Source organism: Brachyistius frenatus, unplaced genomic scaffold (assembly GCF_029030835.1).
Source record: "Brachyistius frenatus isolate BFR_SWC_R1_liver_20210118 unplaced genomic scaffold, ASM2903083v1 Contig_93, whole genome shotgun sequence".
In the NCBI taxonomy this organism is placed as follows: domain Eukaryota; kingdom Metazoa; phylum Chordata; class Actinopteri; family Embiotocidae; genus Brachyistius; species Brachyistius frenatus.
Window position 1 is genome coordinate 105,308 of NW_027210692.1, and position 21,232 is coordinate 126,539.

The 21,232-nt window shown below is 44.4% G+C and overlaps 1 protein-coding gene across 3 annotated transcripts in view; it reads right to left on the reverse strand.

The window, feature by feature from the left end:
• Positions 1 to 838: 838 nt before the first annotated feature.
• Positions 839 to 21,232, reverse strand: part of mta1 (metastasis associated 1) — a 36,389-nt gene continuing 15,995 nt past the window's right edge. Inside the window, exons 4-19 of one of the 3 annotated variants that reach the window (XM_069710671.1) lie at positions 16,625 to 16,675; positions 15,569 to 15,695; positions 13,999 to 14,062; positions 13,577 to 13,694; positions 12,458 to 12,560; positions 11,418 to 11,517; positions 10,834 to 11,022; positions 9,014 to 9,088; positions 8,495 to 8,553; positions 7,827 to 8,158; positions 6,264 to 6,415; positions 5,868 to 6,057; positions 5,627 to 5,716; positions 4,923 to 5,078; positions 2,387 to 2,536; positions 839 to 1,527 (exon numbers count right to left, since the gene is read on the reverse strand). In XM_069710671.1, coding sequence (XP_069566772.1) covers positions 2,427 to 2,536; positions 4,923 to 5,078; positions 5,627 to 5,716; positions 5,868 to 6,057; positions 6,264 to 6,415; positions 7,827 to 8,158; positions 8,495 to 8,553; positions 9,014 to 9,088; positions 10,834 to 11,022; positions 11,418 to 11,517; positions 12,458 to 12,560; positions 13,577 to 13,694; positions 13,999 to 14,062; positions 15,569 to 15,695; positions 16,625 to 16,675 — 1,916 coding nt within the window. In that variant the 3' untranslated portion in view covers positions 839 to 1,527; positions 2,387 to 2,426. Of the gene's footprint in view, positions 1,531 to 2,386; positions 2,537 to 4,922; positions 5,079 to 5,626; positions 5,717 to 5,867; positions 6,058 to 6,263; positions 6,416 to 7,826; positions 8,159 to 8,494; positions 8,554 to 9,013; positions 9,089 to 10,833; positions 11,023 to 11,417; positions 11,518 to 12,457; positions 12,561 to 13,576; positions 13,695 to 13,998; positions 14,063 to 15,568; positions 15,696 to 16,624; positions 16,676 to 21,232 lie in introns of all 3 variants that reach the window. The other 2 variants (XM_069710670.1, XM_069710672.1) reach the window with 2 other exon arrangements.

The window sequence follows — 21,232 nt, forward strand, 5'->3', positions numbered from 1 at the left end:
AAAAAAAAAAAAAAGATATCTCACCGCATACAACTCGCTGGGATTACTGTACAGTTCGGGATTCGGAGATTTCTGCGGCCGTGCGTTTGATCGTGGAACCACCGAATGCCGACACGACGACAAAAGAAACTGATCGCTTTTGTGTCCGACAGCTGCGCTTAATTAAGTCCGTATCGGGTGTCGGTACCGCTCCGGTAAACAATAGGGGCTGTGCACGTTTTCGGTCTCCACAACGTCGAGTTAAAGCGGCAATCAACGTGGAGTTATGTTTTAAGAGACACGGAAAACGGCAGAAATGGTTGCGACGCGTCGAGAGAGCTGACCGCTCGGGGGGGGGGGGGGGGGGGGACTGAGAACGCGTGCCGACCGGCTGTTCTTTTTCAGCCGATCTAACCGCCGTGACTGGCGTTTATATCCGTCGCGCAGTCGTAGAGATGTTTTTTTTTGGGGTGTGTTTTTTTTTTTTTTTTTCCTCCCACGAAGACAAAAGCCACGAATGAACGTAAAAGAAACACACCGACAAACGACTGCACATGAAAGCAGAGCGCATTCCTGCTTTTTAGTTGGTTTCAGGTGTTCGCTTACAAAACGTGTTTCCGTTCGCGTGTTAAATTCTTTTCAAATACCGATAACACAACATGTAAAGCAAGTAGGAATGAAAAGTTTCCGTTGTTTTTGCATATACCCTGTTTGCATACCTGTGAAAGTTTAAAAAAAAAAAAACCAAAAAAAAAACCCCAACAACAACAACAGGTAAACACCAGCGTAGAAACCGGGACATTCAGTGGAAGTGTTGACACCCTTCACCTCCGTGCACAGACACCAAAAGAAGAGGGGGGGAAATCAATTATCTTTTTTTAATTACATCTTCGAAGCATAGATGCATTACTTGTGAAAAAGGTAGAAAAAACACCAAGTCTTTCTCAATAAGTTAAACCTCTCTGGCCGAAGAGCGCGGGCCGGCTCACACAACAGAAAGTTTCCTGCAAAGCAATCGGATTCAAATGAAACGAAAGACAAGCTGAACTCGTGTCGCTGAAAATAAAAGTGCGCCTCCTTTCACGACTTTTAACTTGTTTATAAAAGAAAAACAAAACGCAAAACACAGAAGATGCAAAGTGGCTTACGTTTATGTTCCTTCCACCCTTTTCCACAGGGCTCTGCAAGCATTTTTCGTGAAACTTCTCAAGTTCCATCGTTTGATCGACAAACAATAAGCCGAGTTATAGTTGGTACAAAAAAAAAAAAAAAAAAAAAAAAAAAAATTATAATAACAATAACAATAATTACAAAGACAGTAATAACGAGAAATGTAAGTAATAAACACAGTCCTGTACAGTCAGGCTCATCTTTTTGATTGACCACAGCCAAACTCATGGATTATGGATCGGTCTTCAGCAGCCTGACAGTCCCGCGCTGACTGAAGAAAGGTGGCCAATGCTGTCGTCTCCTTTCAGCTTCAACTTCCCCTCAGCTGCCCTCAGCTATGGTTTAGTGGAAAAAGCCTTTTCCATTTCATGTCCCCCTCTGCTGTTAAAAAAAAAAAAAAACACAAGAAAAAAAAAGCTATCATCAATAGTTAAATACGAGACATTGACTGTATATAAAAGTGGACGGAGCTTCAGGGTCTGAAAAATGAGGCCGACGCGGAAGTGCCTTGAGCCGCGATACCACCGAGCGCCACTAGGGGCTGGCTTCAAAAAGCCTCCAGCTCCGTAGACTCCCATTCAACGTCTCTCGTGAAATTTAAAGTCAATACACTTTTTCCACGAGTTATAATCCATCATTTATTAGAAAATAAGCTTCAAAAAAGCGGGGGGGGGTTGGGGGGGGCGTGTCCGTTTGATTGACAGGCCTGTGGTGCAGTCTGGTTTCAGCTATCGGCGGGCGGGACGTAAATATCGCCGGGGTTCCACTCAGATCGAGTCAGATCCGCTGCTCGTCCAAATATGGTCACCTCCGGCTCCAAACCGCTCCGATGGCGCCGGCCAAAATCCAAACTCGATCTTCATGACGGCCGTTCACAGACCAACGGGTGACATCACTGTCGATAACACTTAAATAACAGCTAATAGATGAGCTCTTTATTAGTTTGCGTGTTATATTTGTTTTAGCTCAACAATTTGAGTTTCGCTGAGATTTCATTTATTAACTATTTACTCTATTTTATTTAGACTTTGAGAAAATTGGATGACGCCACGGGTCCATCCGGTTATATGGGTGTAATGGATACACCACATTCCCATGATGCATCAGTGGCCATTTGACGTTTTGATAAGAGGTTCGATTTTTTTGGATAAATGACCACTAAGTGACGGAAGAGACAAATAAATTAAAAAAAACAAAGATCATCTTGAGAGAAAGCCCGCCGTGCTGCATGTCTCACCTCACTGGGGTTCGCAGTAGAGGTCGTTCCCGCAGAGCGTTCAGTCCAGTTCGTGTACCTCATCCTGCATGGAGACCGAGGGCCGCCCGGTGTCACTCATCCGCTTGGCCATGATGTCCCACTGAGGAGCCAGGATTTTTGATTTGGTACCTACAGATCAAAAAGAAAAAAAGCATGAGAGATACTGAAGCAGAAATCACACAGACACTCTAGTCTGCAGTCAGTTCACTGCCACCAAACTAAAGGATAACTTTCTTCTGCCCCCTGGTGGCTTCATGAAGTACTCATTTCTTTAATAAATCTACAAACCTCATTCATTCACATGTTTTGTCTCATTCTTTGATTACTTTGATCTTCCCACACTTTTTCCACAAAACAAATGCCATCAGACTTTTCTTCATTTTTTTTTTTATTTCACCCGAGCCCGTGAGATCTCATTATTCAAGCGATATGCGACGAACAGAAATGAATGCAGAATTTAGTTTTGAATCTTTCACTCAATTTTCTCAGTCGAAACGCGACCTGATTCAAAGACATATTTTTCGAATACACAGAGGAAGTTCGATAAGGTCTGTTGGTAACAACCCCAGCGTGCTTTGCTTCACCTGTGACCTTGACAAATAACAAAAAAACACTAATTCAGAAAAAAAACTGACATCGATCCAAACACGGGGTGCAAAATGAAATTCAAATGCTCCACAGACACACTACAAACCCATCCACAGCCAAAAAAGTGATTTATTTTTTTTGTTTGTTTGTTATTAAAACAACAGTCACAGCACAAAAATGTACCTTAAAAACCTCAAATCACTCTTTTTATATTTACGAGTAGTAGTTTTTGTGAATTTAAACAAACACGACAAAACGCAGCACCTTTTGAGAGAAACTCAAACGTGCAGTTTGCAACGAGTCGAGAACTTTCTTTCACCACCGGGGGGCAACAAACACACCGCCGACATATCATTATCACCGGCGATATGGCGGACTTGTTAACACGTAAACAGCCAGCAGATACAGAGCGGGATTATTCATCCTTCATTTGTTTCATGCGAGTCCAATATTCAGTCCAACATCTCAGCTTTTTTTTTTTTTTTGGGTCTCTAAACAACATGTGAGGCAAATATCTGCCTCTTCAACGGCTACATGCTCCAACTGTGTTCACCGGCTCGTCGCTGACCGTCTGTTTGCAGCCAGACGTGTCGCTCCGAGAGTGAGAGAGTGAACCAACACGAGCGGGACACCTGCACAATTCGCGGAAACTCGCTACGAAGCTGTGAGTGATACAAACCCTTTTCACGTTGGGAAAAAAAAAAAAAATTCATTAGAGCTGCTTTTACTTTCAGCGCCCGTCTGCAGAGTTGGTATAAAATATGGAGGAGGCTGGTATTGATAAAGATGATGTCAGAACGAAATAATGATGCCCACAGGAACCCTTTTCCTATCCGATAATTACCAGGAGACAAGTTACTAAGTCAAGTAAATTGGTGGTGAAAATAATAAATAAAATAAAAAAATAAATATAAAAATAAGAAACTAATCCCTAATCCTTGAGCCTGGCCGATTTCCAACCCAAATCTCCTCCTGGTGGTGTTATCCCAGCCGGGGGGCCTGAGGTGGGCTCACAGACCAGTGGAGATGCTCTCCCTCAGGATACACTTACCGAGCCCTCCTATTCCTCCTCCTCCTCCTCCTCTCTGCTGTTACCATGACAACATAGACCGTAGCCTCCAGCTAGAGCAGCAAGGCCGATCCGATCCCCCTCGCAATCTCTCTCTCTTCTCTCTATGGCATACTCGCGCTCTCTTGATCTCCCAGTCTGTCTCTACCCCTCTCTCGTTTCACAGGGGAGAGGGAAAGTGGGACATAACCCAAAAAAATAAGAGCCCCGCACCAACTCCTAACCCCGTCGGCAGTGGATCTTAACCGCGCGCCGTAGCCATCGAGTGGAGCTCAGATGTGCCTTTATATTCCCCTTAAATATTCAAGAAATCTCTGCTAAATATTATTTAGCAGAGATATTAAAGTTTCAACATCTATGCATAATGTAGCGCACCTCAGTGTGGGTTCATACATTTCAAAATCGTTAAAGTCGTGCGGCAACCATTTCAAAAAGGTAATAGAAAATAGCTCATAAAATAAGTACTGTTCAACTTGAATATTTCAAAAACACGAGAAGAAGGATCTTATTGGTCCAAGGTGCACACAAACAAACTACCACTGAAGCTAATTCAAGCGCTTTACGAGGGGAAATCCCATCTCTCGTTAAAAAATAATCAGTAAATCGACTAGGTGATCATCATTTGCATTGTTCAGTGTATTTAAAAAAAAAAAAAAATTAAAAAAAAAATTGTTTTTACATCTGTTATGTTCATTTTCACATTAATTAGAATAACGATATAAGATATTGACTCCCAGAAAGCTGAATAATAATGATGCAAAAAAAAAAGCTCCGGAGAAGAAGTTCAGTGAAAGTGGAGTAGAAGCTGAGAAAGGAAGACACGGGGACTGGAAACGTGTCCAAGTCGGTCTCGCTCACCATCCAGTCCGTTGTGCTGTTCATAGGTGCGTTTGCCCAGGATGGTGGGGGAGCCATTGTTGAGGATGGGAGAGGACTTTATGGGCGTCAGGCTGCCCGTCGAGATGGACGCTCCGCGAATCGGGGGGTCGGGCTTGGATGGACGGGGATGTGCTTCTGAAACGTGAACGGAGACGGACGGAAAAAAAAGCGAGAGAGAGAGAGAGAGAGGCAAAGTAGAGAGAGAGAGAGAAAAAAAAAGGCGTCTTTATTAAGTCTTCATAAGCGACGCGTTACTTAAAACTACTGAGATGGAACAAGAGGTCAGATTAATGCCACCGCCGTAGCGCGGGGCCATTTGACCAAATGTGTGACTTCGAGATAATTTCCTTTCACAATGATTTTACTTTATGAAAACGAACGCCATTTTTTTCAAGATTCTCTTGGATGGTCCGGACCCACAAATGTGTCTGCAAATTACAAGCAATAAACAAAACTGGAAAAAGATTCCCTCTTCAAGCTGTTTTTGGAAAACTGTCCGCAGGTCTTTTTACACTACCATACATATTTCAGTAAGGTTTCACCCCTCTGCAAAACAAAAAGTAGATTGTTTCCCCTCAAAACTAATGCGTGTCCATTTTAAGCAACGAGAGTCACGACAGAAGCGACCGAGTGACTGCAGACGTGAACTCGGTTCCTGACGCCGGGGACGGTCTTCTTCTTACCTAAATACCGAACCACGGACTCCAGAGGTTTACGTTCCACAGGCTTCAATGGCGAAGGCTTGTTTGGCCCATCTGGTAACCGCAGGGCGCCTGAAGAAATTCAGTGACAGAATACAGTCACGAATGATGTAATGGGTGGGGAAAGAAAAAAAAAAAAGTTTTTTGTTTTTGTTTTTCTTTTAAACACAAAATGTCAAAAATCCAATATATGAGCATCGTACAAGTTCAGTGTAGTCCTTACATTCTGCTTTGATGGCTGCTGTGTTGACGGGGAGGTAGGGGTGCCGGGCCAGATACCGAGGCCGGATGATGTCCTGGCAGATGCGGCGGGCCATCCGCGTCAGGCCGGTGGTCTGCAGGTAGAAAGCCTGTCGGGTCTTCACGGCGAACTTGGGGCTGCCGCTGTGCCGCATGGGCAGACCGTGGGGGCTCTGGGGGAGAAGGGGGGGATGGACGACGAGTAAAAACATGAGCTATTCCTTTAAGGCTAGGGTCAAGCTATAGGCGGACAGGAAGGCTGTTGTTTGGGGATTCCAGAATAAGTAAACTCAATGTTCAGTGAAGTGTGTGTGTGTGTGTGTGTGTGTGTGTGTGTGTGTGTGTGTGTGTGTGTGTGTGTGTGTGTGAGAGCTCCCACCATGTTGTTGCGGTTGGGTCCAGGCCTCTCGCCGTCCAGTCTTGTGGGCATCTTCAGCCCTCCGTACTTCTTCCAGTAGGTCCAGCACGAAGCGCACAGGCGACACTGCATGTTGGGAGGTCCCCACGAGTACCACTGGTAGGAGCTGCTGGCTACACACACACACACACACACACACACACACACGCACGCACACACGCACGCACACACACACACACGGGGGGGAGGGGGGGGAGAGAGAGAGAGAGAAAGTGAGTGTCGTGTGGCAGAGTAATAAACACGCATAATATTAAGGACATGAATGCATCCGAGAATCCTCCATCAGTGAATTCAGTGGAGCCACTAAAATGATTCAAACAATCCTCTGGCACGTGAAGCCATCTTCTCTTCTCCCCATTAGGTAAATACAAAATCAAATGCGTGCCAAATAAAGAGAGTATGGAGGGCATCTGTGCCCTTTAAATAATCTGTGTTCGAATGAAAATGTGCAAACAGATAAGGAAGATGCCGCTCCGAAGATTTTGTTCGGTAGTTGGAAAATTCAGTTGAATGTTAGCTTGATATTAGATCAGTGAAACTGGTGCAAAATGATGCTGTAATCATGCACACTGAATCGCAAGCTGTATCGATCTACTGTGATGGCTTTATTCTTGTGTTTGTAACTGATGATGTAAACCAGCCGTTAGTCGTCCACATTGAGCTGGTGAAAGTAAATAAACACTCGAAACCTTCAATTTTCTTCTCGAAACCCACCAAAAGTTTCCAAAATCAAAAGAACGCCTCGTTGTCTGTACTTTTCTCTGACATGTTAAATGTTATTACAGCCCATAATACAGCACGACTGTTGTCATTAATCGGGCCGGTATTGCCGCCGATTTCCCAAATCGATTCAATTCCGATTCGCGAGCTCTCAATTCGATATCAGTTCGGGATAGTGTGTCGGGACATTCAAGTTACGATACCACTTTAGTTTTGGCGTGAAACAGAATCTCAGGGAACTCTCGAACATGGCGCATAATAAAAAAAAAAATATCAACATTAAGAATGGACCTCAAAGCAGTTACGTTCATGCACCTTTTTTTTTTTCCAACAGCAACAAGATACTCTTCCTTTCTGGTATAAACCCCGCCTACCGATATAACACACGTACTCCTATTATTGGCTATAAAAGGGCGTCAATCATAGCCCACGTGACTTCTGACTCTGGTACGTTATGTGGCTAAAAGATCGGTCTCTGGATTTATGAATTACTCGAGTGAAGATCAATTTGAATCAGAATTTATTTATTATTTTTTTTTTTTAAAACCCAGCCCGACTCATTAGGCCGTATTTATGTTAGTTGTTCCGTCTAGTGAATCTATAGGATCTTACGTTGCACCCGTCAGCAAGACGAGGCTCGTATATTAACAGACGGACGTGTAAATCAGTTCTTTTAAGGTTCAGCTTTTATTATTCTAAATCCATCATGAGCAGTTTAACAGGATTTAGTGAAATCTTCACTTATGAATTCTACTTTCAGGAAAACAAAGTCACAGAGCAGTGTTACACGAGTGAATGACTTACTGTAGCAGCTTTCACAGGCTCTGCCCAGGCCGGGGGTCGGCACCGAGCCTGGAGCCCCGGGGACACCGGGCACCCCTGGGACCCCTGGAACCCCTGGAACCCCTGGGACCCCAGGGACCCCTGGGACCCCTGGGACCCCTGGCCCTGGGACCCCTGGAACCCCTGGGATCCCTGCGACCCCTGGAACTCCTGGGACCCCTGGAACCCCTGGGACCCCTTGGGCCCCTGCTCCTGCTGCTCCCACTGGTCCCACAGCTCCCACTGAGCCCGCTGCTCCATTCACCAGAGCTGGCTTTACATTGTTACTCAGCTGGTTGGGGTTTGGTTTGTTACTGGAAGGGCACACGAACAGAGACGGGGTCAGACCAGGAAAGATAAGACAGGCTCACTCAGTGTGCGCTCGCTAAGAGAATAGATAACATTCATCAGGCTGCCAGAGACAGCAGTTATACTGATACTGGGAGAGCTGTCACGAATACTAAAACAGTGACGCGAGAGCTTTTTCTTCATAAACAGCAGTAAATGTCTCAATTTACGATATCGGCGACGTGGCCGCGACCTTCTCAGCAACATGCAATCGTTTGATATTTCAGAAGAAGTACATAAAAGCCAATGAATTTAACACAATTACTTCACATTAAAAAAAAAAAAAACATGTCTGTACTCACTAGTTTGGGATGTAGACCTGCTTCAACTTGCTTTCTGCCTCGGCTGCTTTTAATCGTTTCTGGAGCAGAGACAGAGAGACGGGGATGTGATTGGACTCGGTTCCTTCCTGACCCTCAAACGAGCTCAGTGTGAAACGGTACGAATGCGAAGTTCAACAGGTTTCAGTTCAGAAGCCCACACGGATCTCGGTTCAGGATCGTAGTTAAATATCGTTTTTTTTTAAGATAAATTATTTCGAATGTTTTGACAAAAAAGTTCTTCAAACTGACATCAACAAAATTCTATGAAAAGGGGAAGAAAGCCAAACGAGAGGCCTGAAATGGGGTCATCACGGAGCAGAAAAGCTCGAGACACTCGACAGTAAATTGTAAATCAATGAAGATGAATAATACTCCTTATTTATTAGATTTGAAAAAAAAAAAAAAAAAATCACATGCAAATAACAAATAAATCAATTTGTGACTGTAATTGGGCGACAAAAGAAGTAAATTAATGAGGATAAAACAGGAAGTTGTTACCTGCTGTACATATCTATCTGTGGTCTTCCACATGTAGTAATACTCAATAATACTCGTCAGGGACTTCCAGGGCAGCTGCAGAGGAAGAGAAAAAATAGAATCATTATCATTTTAGTATAAGGGTTATTAAAAGGTTTTTGACTGACAGACTGTCGGTCTCGATCACCAGACTGGCGAAGAAAATCTTGATGAAGAAAGAGGAGATAAATTTAGATTCAAAAGAACAAGTATTTGCAGCCAATTTTAATATTTGACTGATGGTTTTAATCAGTGGTGAAAAAAAAAAAAGGTTCCACGATCTCACACGGAGCGATTTGCTGCTTTTCTCTGTTGTGCGGGACATAATTTACACACAGAGTAATCGATAGTGAAAATAATTGTTGAGTCGCGGCTCTACATGAAATGTTTTCACACATTCTTCCCGCCTTGTAGCGTTGCGTTTCAGCAGGAACACTTTCAGCGCAGCAGCTACGGAGGACTTTTTCCACGACCCGAGCAGGACGCATCACTCCGAACAGAAAACGTAAATATATTGACTTAAGCTCCCTGTGAGAAGTCAGAAAGGAAAATGAGCTGTCAAGCAGAGGCCCCACCCATAATGGTGGTGGAGTCGTTTGTTTGAGGGAAGGGAAAAAAAAAAAAAAAAGAGAGAAGGCCTGAGTGGAAACGAGACCGAGCGGCACTGACGGCAACCGGCCACCAGGTGGTGGAGTGATGCTCACGGCGAGAGCTCATGATGTGAAGTCCATTCTTCTCAGGCTGAAAGCACACAGGGAGGGGCGGGGGGAGAGAGAGAGAGAGAGAGCAACAGGGGGAGAGAGAGTGGGTGAGTGAGAGAGAGAGAGAGAGAGAGAGAGAGAGAGAGAGAGAGAGAGAGAGAGAGAGAGAGTGAGAGAGAAAGAGAGAGAGAGGCGGCGTTCTCCCGGCTTTTAACCAACACTCGGTACTTCTCTGAACCGCTCGGAGGGCCGAACGGCCACGGAGCGTTGCAGACGACGGTTTCCCTCTTCACCATGAAATGAAGCCGGCTTCCGGTTTTTATGAGACCGCGCTTCCGAAGTCGTGTGAAAAGCTCAATCGGTGGAGTGAAATCCAAATGTCCGGCGCAGACGTTCGGCTCCGTTTCTTCGGTTTCCGCGCTCAGAAGGAGCGAAAACAGACCGAACACATCTCTAAATTCCATTTTGTGCATCCGACGTTCTCATTATGTCTTCCTTTCATAACAGGACACTGTTGGATTAAGCCAAAATGCCTTTGAAAACATATTTTGCGAGACCCACCGGAAACAGGGATATGGTGCGCAAAATGGAGCGCCAACGTCTATCAAGTTAAAGGAACAGTTCAACATCAGGAAATATTCACCTTCGTAATGACATCGATGACCCCTGGTGCGAAGAAACCCAGAGTTCTGTTTCTCCATATTTTTCTCAACTCATCTAGCCTGATGATCATGATCACCTTAAGTCACAACTAAATAATTAATAGCCAGTTCTCAAATTAGATTTTTTTTTTAATGGCTTCTAAGATATTATGAAGCAAATTCCTTGAATTAGCCCCCCGGTGTAATGTATACTTTTTTAGAAACACACCTATCAGCACCTCTAATGTGTAAAAAAAAAAAAAAAAAAAAAAAAAAAAAAAAAAAAAAAAACACCCATTCCTTGCAACTTTGTAAAATCCTCATCACGAGGTTACCAGGCAACCGAACCGAACAAACACATACGGAGAGCGTCATTTACTTCTCATCTATTCTTCTGGCAAGAAAGCAAAACAGGCATCTTTCTGAAAACGTTGAACCTCCTCATTGTTCCGCCACTCACAAAATCCTGCTGGATGTCGGTGAAGTCTTTGCCGTATTTCTCCAGCGCCTCCTCGAACAGGTTGGCCTCGGAGGCGCTCCACTCCTCCATCTCGTCCCTGCAGAGGACGGGCCCGCCCTGAGGCACCAGCGCTGCGATGGCTCGAGTCATGTCGTAGCCTGTAGCGTGGAGGGTGTCCATCGCGTGAAACTGAGCACCAGAAAGAAAAGCGTATTAGTTGGAACCAATTATGCTGTTAATTTAAGCGATATTCAGCGGACGAGTTCGGACGAGAATGAAGATTATTTTCTTTCTTTCTTTCTTTTTTTTTTTTTTTTTTTGGGTGTTTAGACGCAGCCTTTTGCGCGAGGCTTTAAGCTGTGTTTGTGTGTGTGTGTGTGTGTGTGTGTGTGGGCTGCTAGAAGGCCTTTCTCATCTATGTTTTATATATGAGGATAAGATCTAGGGCAGAATAGACCCGCTCCAGGCTTCTGGGGGCCAAGTGCTTGTTGAGGATAACCAGACGGAGGCCCGAACAATCATTAACAGACTCACAAACATACACACACACCCCCCCCCCCACACACACACACGTAATATCTCACCAAGGTGATGTCTCTGGAGGCTGCGGCGGCGCTCATATGGAGGCTGGGCTGCCGGACAGAACTGCTGCAGTCCAAAGCTCTGGCGAACGTCCCTACGGACCTACGGGACAAGGACATGACGTGAGGGATGTGTGAAAAATAAAAATAAAAAAAAATATATATATATATATATATACACACACACAAAGAGACAGAAAACAAACTCGGGGAGTTTGGTGTTTGACACGCGGTCGTTCCACCGGAGGTTATTTTATGCCGAATAAAAACTGAAAGCTAAATCAGCAAAAGTCGTCACTTTGGTGTTTCCTGATTGAATATTCAATTAGGTTGAGAGGCCAAGCAAATAATAAACCTCAGGCAATTTAGCACTGAACAGGCTAAAACTGCTAAGCAACCAGATCTGGCTCCAAAAACAGCAGGCGTTACAAGAAGTTTGATGCACTTTAACAGGAAGACTTCCGCTGAAGCCACATATTCGCTCTCCTGCTGAGAAGATCGATACCGCTGTAATTAATCTTGATTAAATATGAAGCCATTTAACCTAGCTTAGCATAATGGGTGTAATTGTGTTCATATTGCCTCTAAATGAGTTTTCAGAAACTTTATACTTCCTGTTGCGACTGTACAAACTCCTGCTCACTGTGCCTTCATGTACATCTGACTATATCTGTACTCCTTTTAAGTGCATGTATCTTTTGCCACAATTGACTGTGTTCAAACAAACTAAACCAAGTCTCATCCTTCACCGTGAGGTTAAACATGAGATCATAACTCGAGGAAGTCTCTGATTAGCTCAAACTTAAATGATGCACTTTGTTCATCTGGGATTTATTTGTTAACCACGAACCAAGCCAAGCTTGTGGTTTCCCTGTTTTCAATCTTATTGCTCAGCTAAGCTAACTGCGTTTTAGCTAAAAGGTTCAATCTTCCCAACTAATTCTTTAAAAGTGCATTTCCCAAAAGGTGGAACGATTCATTCGATGCAGATTTTTTTTGTTTTACTTTTGAATTATTTTTTTTGCTGGTCCATGTTAACTTACCGAGCTACAACTAAAAACTGGTCGATCTGTTTCTCCGTCAACGAGCTGTTGGGGTCCCAGATCTTCTCCTCTAGTTTCTCCAGGTCTCTGCCGTCTCCCTCTCCTGAAGACACACAGATACAGATAACTCTCCGATGCTGTCCGGGACCGCCACGGCTCCCTCGCGTACAACGAGAGTTTCTAAAAACCACAATTGAATGGGATTCTTGTCCCGATTTTCCTTTTTTAAAATTAGTGCTTTGTGTGAAGCTTTAATGAATCCCAGAGTCGGAGACGCTGCCAGCCCGGTTACCAACCAGCCAACCCGCCTGAGCTTCGAACACATGTAGAAGAATTTCATTAACATGGGTTTAATTAGAGAGCTTAGTGTCCCATGGTGCGTTAATTGCAATTCCAGAGGTTTTCCCACCTGCTAAGAATAAAACTATGGCAAAACACAGAAACCTCAATCTGGCAGAAAAGAAGTCGCATTTGGAAACAATTGTCTGCACAAACTTCTGGCACAAAATGTCTAGAAAATATACTTCAGACTGTTAAAAAAAACAAAAATTTATGGATTTCAATATTATAAACAATTGCAAAAGTAAAAAAATGTTGACACGGTGTAAAATGTTAGGAAATAAGATAGGAAATGAAAGTGAAATGTGTTATGAACATGACTGTAAAGCAGGCGTCTTCTCTGCAGGTGACTGGAATATCATCACTTCTGCAGCACGCAAAGAATAGTCTGTTCTCTTAAATGCTCTGATTATGTATAATCATGCTGCCCCACTGAGGTTGCTATGGAAACCTTAGTTGTTGTCTTTTAATTTGTTAAAAAATACAAAAAAAATAAAAATGGGTTAAATGGTTGCTTTGGGGCAGGAAAGTCTGGAAAGTTCATGAAATGTCTCTGAGATTTGAGCAGTTATGAAAACATGAAATATTGAACAGTATGGTTCACGCTGCCTCGCGAATGCAGAAATATTGCTCAGAAATAATCAGTACACAGCAGTGTAAAAAAAAAAAAAAAGAGAAGAAAAGTCCCCTGCAGGAAAACAGTAATGTGTCTCTCTGCGAATAAGTTCTTCGAGAAAAACGGTGTCAATTAAAACCGGCCGAGATTTAAGTACAACGTACCTTCGTTCAGGAGGTCGGTGATGTCGGCCTGGTACTTGTTCCCAACGCGGATCTCCCCCTTATCAGCCAGCAGGGTCTTTTGCTGAGGGTCGTACACCAGCGAGTAGAAGAAGGCATCCTGGGAAATATAAATGGCAGGAAGGTGTGAGGATGGAAATGAAAGGAACAGGAAGCGAGATGGGCAAGCGGAGAGGCGAGTGTATCTGTACGTGTGTGTGTGTGTGTGTGCGTTTTCCCTCTACAAGTCTCTTGTCTCCTCATTACTGTACGTGAAAAGAACATTCTGGGTCAACACGTTGAATAATTCATCTGGAAACAGGAATCTTTAAACTCATAAGACTCTTCTCACACACACACAAACACACACAGTTTAAGAGACCCCATCATGCGACTGGGCCCAAGTACCTGGTTTGTACACGTACCTCTCTCTCCAAGTAGGACTTCAGGGCTTCTGTCTCATTCAGCAGCGTCACGCAGCATTTTCCTCTGGAGCCGGGATCACAGGATGCGAGGAGGAGGAGGTGAGGAAGGAGAGGAGGCGAGGGAGGAGAGGGCCGAAGGAAGGGAGGACCAAAGATGGGTAAAGAGGGAGAAGACGGAGAGGCGAGAAAGAGCGGATGTTTAACATGTGAAACACAGAAAGGCAGACGGGGCTTAAAAGTCCAGGGGATAACTGGTTACATAAGTGTGAGATGAAAGCAGCTCGCCTGGCCCGAACTCCTCTGCAGGAGAAACAAGGAGATATTTTCTGCGCGATGCAGCTCAGAATCTCCAGTGATGATATTGATTTAGTTCCAGTTGCTTGTTACTTTGACGAATCCCCGTCCGGTGTATCGACACGGACGCAGCTCGTCTCCGCTGTGTGAAATTCAGATTATTTACCGGCTAATTAGTCATACCTCTCCTGCTTGAAGCGAACGCGGTTTTGGCGCGGGCGATAAACGCGGACGCCCCCCGTAACCTCGCCCGCACGCCGGTGTTAAAGTTGGAAAACTTAATCGAGCTCGAAGTCGCTCTAAACAAACCGCTCATCAGAGTGCTTTTTTTTGTTGTTGTTGTTGTTTTTTCTTTCTTTAATCGAAGCAGATGTCGCTTCGCTCTTCCTGCGACTCTTCAGAAATGTCAAGTAATAATGTGGTAATGATTAGGTGGGTTTGCCTGGAGCTTACTGATGAGCGAAGGGCAGGTCTATACGTAGAGACGGCTTTCAGGTGACATTTAGTGCTCAGCGTGCACGCTGCATACGAGTGGATTATTTTGTGCCTGCGTTATTTAGATTCAACCGTCTTAACATCTCGCAGTCATCGCGGCAATCAATAAAATGGTCACGTCGTCGTCGCTCACCAAATGATTCTTTTCTTCTTTTTTTTTTTTACGGCCACGTACACAAAAGGTGCAGCTTAAATGTCATATTATTTACTGACTGACGATCCAAACCCAACATTTCCAGCCATCACCAAATCCTATTCAAAGCAAAACTTGGGGAAAGCGTTTTATTCTGAAAGTCTTCGCAGGAAACACAGTGGATTTGTCCCTTTGGTTGGCTGCAAATATGAACCCAAAACAAGTCGACTAAACATGACGTGCAGTAAATTTTTGCCATTTTATTTATTTTTGTTAATCAGCAGATCTGAAATCATAAGTTTATATTTCATCTTAAAAAGACAGAAATTAGAACTTCTTTTTAAAACAATACAATCGGTCTTCTTTTGACTTCCCTCGAAAATTCCATCAGAAATATTCTTGTTTTGAGAAAATTGGGATGTTTTTTTTTGGGGGGTGGGGGACCCCAACTTAGACCCCAAAAGACTCGTTAAGGTGAAAACAGTCGGCGAAGGCGGCTTCATTCCCAGCTCGATACGGGTGTTTGAAATCCAAATGGTTCCTTAAAAAGTTACAAAAGGGAAAGTCCCGCAAAAAAGAAAGAGAAAGCTTCAAATCAAAAGTGAGACTTGACGGAGTGGAAAGAGATGACGTGGCGCTGCGGTGTACCTGATGTGTGTGGCTGGTAAGGACTCCAGCTGGCGGGACAGGAACAGCTCTCTGTGCCGCAGCTGGTGTTTCTGTTTCTCGGGGAGATCCGCCATCTCCGGATTCTCCATCTCTTCCTCCAGCTCTCCTAGGTAGAGAGGGGGCCGGGGGTCAAAGGTCAACCACATGCTCATCAGATGAGGCGGAACAATGGCGTCCACAGGGGGGGAAGGGGGGGGGGGACACCGTAAATGTATGTGCTGCAGCCTCACACTCACGCGTGCGCGCACACACACACACACACACACACACACACACACACACACACACACACACACACACACACACACACACACTAAGCGGGACATACAACACAAGGATGCACACTTGATGAGGCGGAACAATGAAGTCCCGAGGGAGAGAGCGAGTTGTGTACATGCATACGAGAGTATTGTATATTCGAAAATGAAAGAAAATAAAAAAAACAAATCTCACCGATTTTCTCTACCCGAGAGATGTAAAAGGTTTTCACTTCTACCCAGACAAACCCTGTTTCACATTCCTCTTTGTTTAATTAGGATTTTCCATCCTTTTAAAGTCCTCCCACTGTGTTTTCATTTCTGCGTTATCTGTCGTATCTTAAGCATAAAAACAACAATAAGAAGCTTAATGGGAGGTAAAAAAAACAAAAAAAACATCAGCGGAGAGTTTATTATTTGATGTTATTACACACACACACACATATATATAAAAAGAAAAACACACAGTAGGCGACTCCACGATGAAGGTTTTGGAAAACTCACTGGTTTCAAATTTCATTCGTAAATGAAAAATATACAAAAATGTAACAACTTCTCAGCAGAGTTTATTCCTTGCGGAGTCTGGACAACCGTCGTCATGCGGAGAACTTCTAAATAACAAACCTGGCTGTCAAAAGTTTGAGCTACTTTCTTCTAACTGTTCAGTGCATTATTAAAAAAAGCAGGAGGGACGCAGCTTTTAGAAAGACAGGTTGGGCTTATTTTTTATTTTCTTTACACTTTTTTTTTAAACTGAGGACAACAAAACTATATTCACCTTCATCGACACGCGTTGGTGGCAGAAATCTCAGAGACGGTCTCCTAAATACTTGTGAAAAGTGTACAAAGATCACATTAAAAAGGTGATGAACCTCGTGTTTAGGATTAAAAGATTGGGGATGGAAAACAGGGAAAAATGCAGAGGACATGTCATAAAAAAAAAATTTAAAAAAAAGAATATGTGGGTTGCTGTGATTTGGGACTGCATGTTCATAGAGATGGGGGATTCAAGAAAGTCACGTTTGAAAAGAAAAAGGTCAAAAATAAGCAGTCAGCTTCGGAATGTCCTCATTTTTAAGTCCTAGTATGGATAAGGTGCTCGAGTCTCCGTTTCCAATTACACAACCAGCGAGATCGTTTCATTTGTCAGGCTGAATACTACTCGTGCTGTAACGATAACACACCACCAGTCTTATTTTCTCAGACTTGACAAAACTCCTCCGGCACCGCAGCGGACGTTATACAACCGTCTTCCCGGGCTGAGTCGGACATCGATCGGCTGGTAAACTGACCTTTGTGTGCAAAACTTGGGGAGTTTGGATTTAGTCGCGTGTTGGGATTGAGCTAATTTCTCTCCAGTCGGAGGCTGAGATTCTGCCTGCTACTTTAGATATGAAGAATCACTGCACCGGGACACACACACACACACACACACACACACACACACACACACACAGTTTACGTCTAGAAAAAGGCATCAGGTGGAAAACGGCGCAGGAGAAAAAGGTCCGAGGATGAAGCGGACAGAGCGACTGTTGAAGGGGATGTCTGTCTGTCTGTCTGTCTGTCTGTAGCAGGTCATGTGACTGAGTCATTGTTTAAGAATAGATTTAGCTGCAACGTCTCCACCGCAAAGTCCTCTCCTCATCCGCGGATGAGCGGAGGAAGCCGAACGTCGGAGAGTCGGGGGACGACGAGGAAGGAGGAGAAGGCGAGACGGACGGGGGAAAAAAAGAAAAGATGAAACGGCCGGGAAGAAGAAGGAACAAGGACAGTGTGACAAGAAGTGAGACAAGAGAGACGTGAAGACGACCGACGAGAAGGTGAGGGAGAAGGGGAGCGATGGAGAAATCAGCAGGGAGAGCGGGGGGGGGAGAGACAAAGACAGGCGGAGAGGGCGAGAGAGAGAGAGGGAGAGAGCGAGAGAAAGAGAGTGAGGAAGGAGGCCGGCGAGAGAGCAGACGTGAAAACGCAGAGAGAGAGGAAGGAGGCCGGCAAGAGAGCAGAAGTGAAAACGCAGAGCGAGAGAGAGAGCGCAGTCAGTACGTGCTCCAATTCATTTGGAGTTTCATTAGAGGAAGCGAGAGAGAACGAGGGAGACGGGGAGCAGAACAAAAGCAATCAAGGGATTTTCAGGAGAAGAGATGTGTGGCCAAAATCAATAAGTACTCCTTCACTCGCTCACTCTGCCCAACGCTCAGCACCCCAGCAGACACACTATCGATGCCCGGGCCGACCAGCACAAAGACGTGCGCGCGCACGCACGCACGCACGCACGCACGCACACACACACACACACACACCATGGATCTCACTCCATCTTCTTCCATGTGAAAGCAGCAAAATATGAACTGAGATCCACACAAAAGACTCAATAAGCTATATATATATATATATATATATATATATAACTGAAAAATACACTTGGACCTCTGAATGACCATAGAAGGGAGGTGTTCTTCAATTGAAGCATAAATGGAAGTTAACAGGGTGTTATTTTAACGCCATCATCAAGGAGACGAAAAGATGCAATCAAGATGTAGATAAGATTCAGTCGCTCTTTTGTCAACTCACAAAAAAAGAAAAAGAAAGAAGAACGGTTCCGTTAGAAGCTAAAAACCTAAATGAGTTGTTTTTTTTTAACACATCAGGGTGGATCAATACGTTCCGGGACCGCTGCCGGTGCACGGAGAGTAACTTGATCACGATCAGTTCCTGAGTTACACACGTTTTTTTTTGTGAACAATGTTCGTATCTATTGCGCAACTGTATATTGTGAAAACAGGATTCACTGCGTTATGTTTTGTTTTTTTGATGACGCTTTTTGGCCCCTCAAAAGGGGTTTTTTTTGGAGAGTTTTTTTTTCCTCATGTTGCACAGATTGCAAAACTCTCTGAGGCCCGAGAATGATTCGGGATTTTGTGCCATAATGTGGCATCATTATTTATTATTCTACATTATAAATAATATCGACTTGACTTCAGAGCCGAGTCTCAGTATGCTGGTTGTGAGCGCTTGAACAACTCTCACACACACACACACACACACACGCGCGCACACGCACACACGCGCGCACACACACACACACACACACACACACACACACACACACACACACACAGACAGAGTCCGCACACATGCACCTTGGCAGGATTATGTAGTGGTCCATCAGCGGGCTGGCCCTTCCAGCTGCCCCCTGGCTGTGAGTCCTTGAGCAGCAACTTAACCCCCCTCCCTCCTCCTCCTCCTGCCCCCTCCTCCTCCACCTCAGTCCTTCTCCTCTCCTCCTCCGAGCCAATCTCCTGGCAGCGCACCCGCACCATACTCTCGACAAATTGCCTCTCCATCTCACCTGTCCCGGCCAATTATCAATTATTGATGAATGGGTCGCCTTACTGGGTTGAGAGACGGCGAGCGGGTGGGTGGGGTGGGGGAGGGTAAGGGAGAGAGGAGGTAGCAGGCCCGAGGGCGAGGGGAGGAGGTGAGGAGAGCGCAGCAGACTGTTGTTACCTTAACAAACTGACTACACCTCTGTGATGCGGCGCGTGTTTCCGTGGTGGCGGGAGGCGTAGACGGAAGCAGACAGAGAGCGTCGCGCTTCTTCTCAAATATCAGCCGTCTGAAGGATAAAGGACAGTTTACTCACGACTACTAAACCTGTCGATGGAAAGTCAATACTGCGAAGTGAAACTCTACATTACAGTGAAGCGAGGGGATTTTCTGAACTCGCCCCCACCGCTCGGCCGACCGGCGACTTTATAAGCGCAACCCGCTTTTTAACTAAAATGCGAAATAAATCTTCTGATCTGGCAGCCAGTCGTGAAAGAGTTAAAAAAAAAAAACCAAAACAAACCAAAAAAAATCCATTTGAAAAGTCTTTCCACCTCATTCGATTGTCAACATATTTTGGGGTTTTTGTTTGTTTCATTCGCAACACATTCCAAACAGGAGTAAGAACAAGAAAAGCAGTCAGTAGAAAACAAAACAAGACACCGTGGTGCCGGAGTGCTGATCTTTTTTTTTTTGTGTCAGTTGCATTATGGGTACAATGGGACTCCAGCTCCGGTCTGCAGTCGCTGGAGTTTCTTTTCTTTCTTTCTTTTTTTTTTTGGTTGTGCAGCCACAGAGTCACCCTGCAGGGTGCTCAGTTGTTGGAGAAGACAACGTTTCATGCCTGGATGCACAGCTCCGTGAGGAAAGTGTACGACGGGAAGTGCAACAAGTAGTCCCACGGTAAAATAAGTCCCCTGTATCGAGCGGACATATCTGGGAATTCAAGTCCATGGAAATAATGAGAGGTGGGAGAAGCAGCCGCCTCGTGTATTTCTGTATTAGCAGAATTGCACTGTGTGGTTTGACTGAGTTTGTAGCTTTTATTTTGCTCTTTAAGTTTGTGCAATTAATCAGAAAAGCCTCTATAGTCTCAAAATAAATCATCACGGTTGACTAAAAGATTCCGTGACTGAAATGAGTACACTTCCATCCCATAATGTACAAGCTACACGTTCGTGTGAGCAGAGGATGTGACATCCGAGTGAGCTTTGCTCCACACAGGTGAATTATTAGAGTCACATAAAAGTTATAGGCCTTTTATATGATTCAATTCAGATCCTTCACTCAAAACCGTCAGGGAAGCACCTGATGTTTGTAAGTCATGTGTCTTCTATGTCACGTTAACAAGAAACAAACACACGTCCAAGTCATGTGCACACATTACAACAGTGCATGTTCACATGTTTACATACGCATGTGAAGTTGTGAACTTGACATCATTTGATTTCTCCTACTGATCTAGTTTCTTCAGTGTGTTTAAACACAGACAAGGTCATTCAAAAACAATTCAAGTTACATTTACAAAAAGAAATATTATATATATATTAAAAAAATATATATAAAAAAAACTGCAGGACTTAGCATAATTTTCTCTTACAGCTCGCAGAGATACTGTTGGCATCAATTTACCCTTCCTCCCTCTGACAAACAGTACACCTAATCATATATTTATAAAACAAGAATGAATACAATTCTTGTGTCATGTTCTTGTCTACTACAACGTGAAAATCTATGCTTCATAACGGGGGACGACGATGTGTCAAAACAAGGCGAGGACGCTGCCTTCACTCCCTCCATCGCAGCCGATAAGGTTTCCTGATGCTCCACAGTCTGGGAGGCAAAGAGACAAATGTATCCTCTCGCTGTGGCACATAAAAAAACACATCATGCCTTTGTCAAACGGCGAGCCGGTACCGGCAGGTTGAGTGGGTCGTTTCCACGTGGGGACGCTGCTGTGAACGTATTCACTTTACAGTAGAACAGCATCCAACGGAGCACAAAAGAGATGTGACGAGACGTTTACGACCCTCCCTGTAAGCCTCAAAGACACCGG